Here is a 1,336-nt window from a genome sequence, read left to right on the forward strand (position 1 = left end):
ATACATATACAAAAATTATGAAGGCTAACGGGTATGCAAGAATAACTAACGGGTATGCAAGAATAACATGGATAGATATTATATAGAGAGTTTATAGCCTAAATATGTAACTTGATGGTCAACAAAAATGAATTAAAGTAGAAGATTTATAAAGTCACAGCTAAGGTATTAAGTTAAATCTAAGATGACGATTTGGATTAAGGCGGTAAACGAGCCAAGTTTCATTCATGTTTGACTTGATCGAAATTGCTCATAAACGGTGTGTTCGTATCCGACTTTATTTACATATTCTTGGTCGTCTTCGGCTTGAAATTGGCTCTTTTAAATTAATTAGAACAATAGATGTAGAATATTTGATTCAAACCAACACCATTCTTATGAAACAAAAAACGCAGACCCATATGATCACAATTGTTGTGGTGATTTAAACTTAGATATAAATATATATAATATATTATTATATAAATAACATATATAATTACCTTATTTCAATCTAAAAAGAGTTGAGCATGATTTAACAAAAGGTCGTTTGTATTTAGCTTGCTTAGTTAACAAGAGATTCAAACACAAGTTATTTAACAAGCTGTTCTTGAACAATGAGCCGTGATCTGTTGGTAGAGCAGTCTCTTTAAAGGTAGTAAGTCTCCCCAGGTCACGGGTTCGAATCCCTCAGTGTGTAGGAATTGGTACTCGAATATTTAACACAAATAGAGATAGTCGGGGCTCGTTTAATAGCCTCAGACCATTCCTTATATATATATAAGATTTGAATAAGTCGCTCCACATTAGACTCCTCGGTCAGTTGAAATAAGAACTATTCTAACCAAACATTCTGAGATACTATATTTTAATCAGTCACCACGAGTTTTAGCAGTATTAAGCTAATACATCATGCAAAAAATGCACAATAAATTTAGGAGCAACGTCTCACAGCCATAAGGCCTATGTACTTTGATATTTATCAGACAGTTGGCTAACCTTACGCCCTTTCAGACTATATAGTTTGAAAAAATGTTTAAAATTTATTTACATCATACTAAAGATACGTTCATCAGTAATTTATTTACTTTGGTATCGCTTTTACAATAAGAATTCTAGACATAAATGCAAGAGAAAAAGCATCATATAAACACAGATCGAGAATCAGACTGCAAACCTTGGAGATTCCCGGCGGAAAATATGCTTAATCCTCACCTGAACCACTCCACAGACCCTCTGCACCTCTCCAGCAAGCTTCGCCAGCTGCTCGATTCCCATCTTCTTCTCCGATACCACCACCAAATCCGCCTCCTCCACCGCCGCTAAAGCCGTCTCTCTCCAAAGTTTCTCTACTTCC

The 1,336-nt window shown here is 35.1% G+C and overlaps 1 protein-coding gene across 1 annotated transcript in view; it reads right to left on the reverse strand.

The window, feature by feature from the left end:
• Nucleotides 1–785: 785 nt before the first annotated feature.
• LOC110036737 overlaps nt 786–1,336 on the reverse strand; it is a gene marked incomplete in the record, with an annotated part of 1,053 nt that continues 502 nt past the window's right edge. Inside the window, 1 exon segment of the mRNA XM_020741256.1 lies at nt 786–1,324. Coding sequence (XP_020596915.1) covers nt 1,144–1,324 — 181 coding nt within the window.

The sequence above is a fragment of the Phalaenopsis equestris genome, unplaced genomic scaffold, assembly GCF_001263595.1.
Source record: "Phalaenopsis equestris unplaced genomic scaffold, ASM126359v1 Scaffold210248, whole genome shotgun sequence".
NCBI lineage: Eukaryota > Viridiplantae > Streptophyta > Magnoliopsida > Asparagales > Orchidaceae > Phalaenopsis > Phalaenopsis equestris.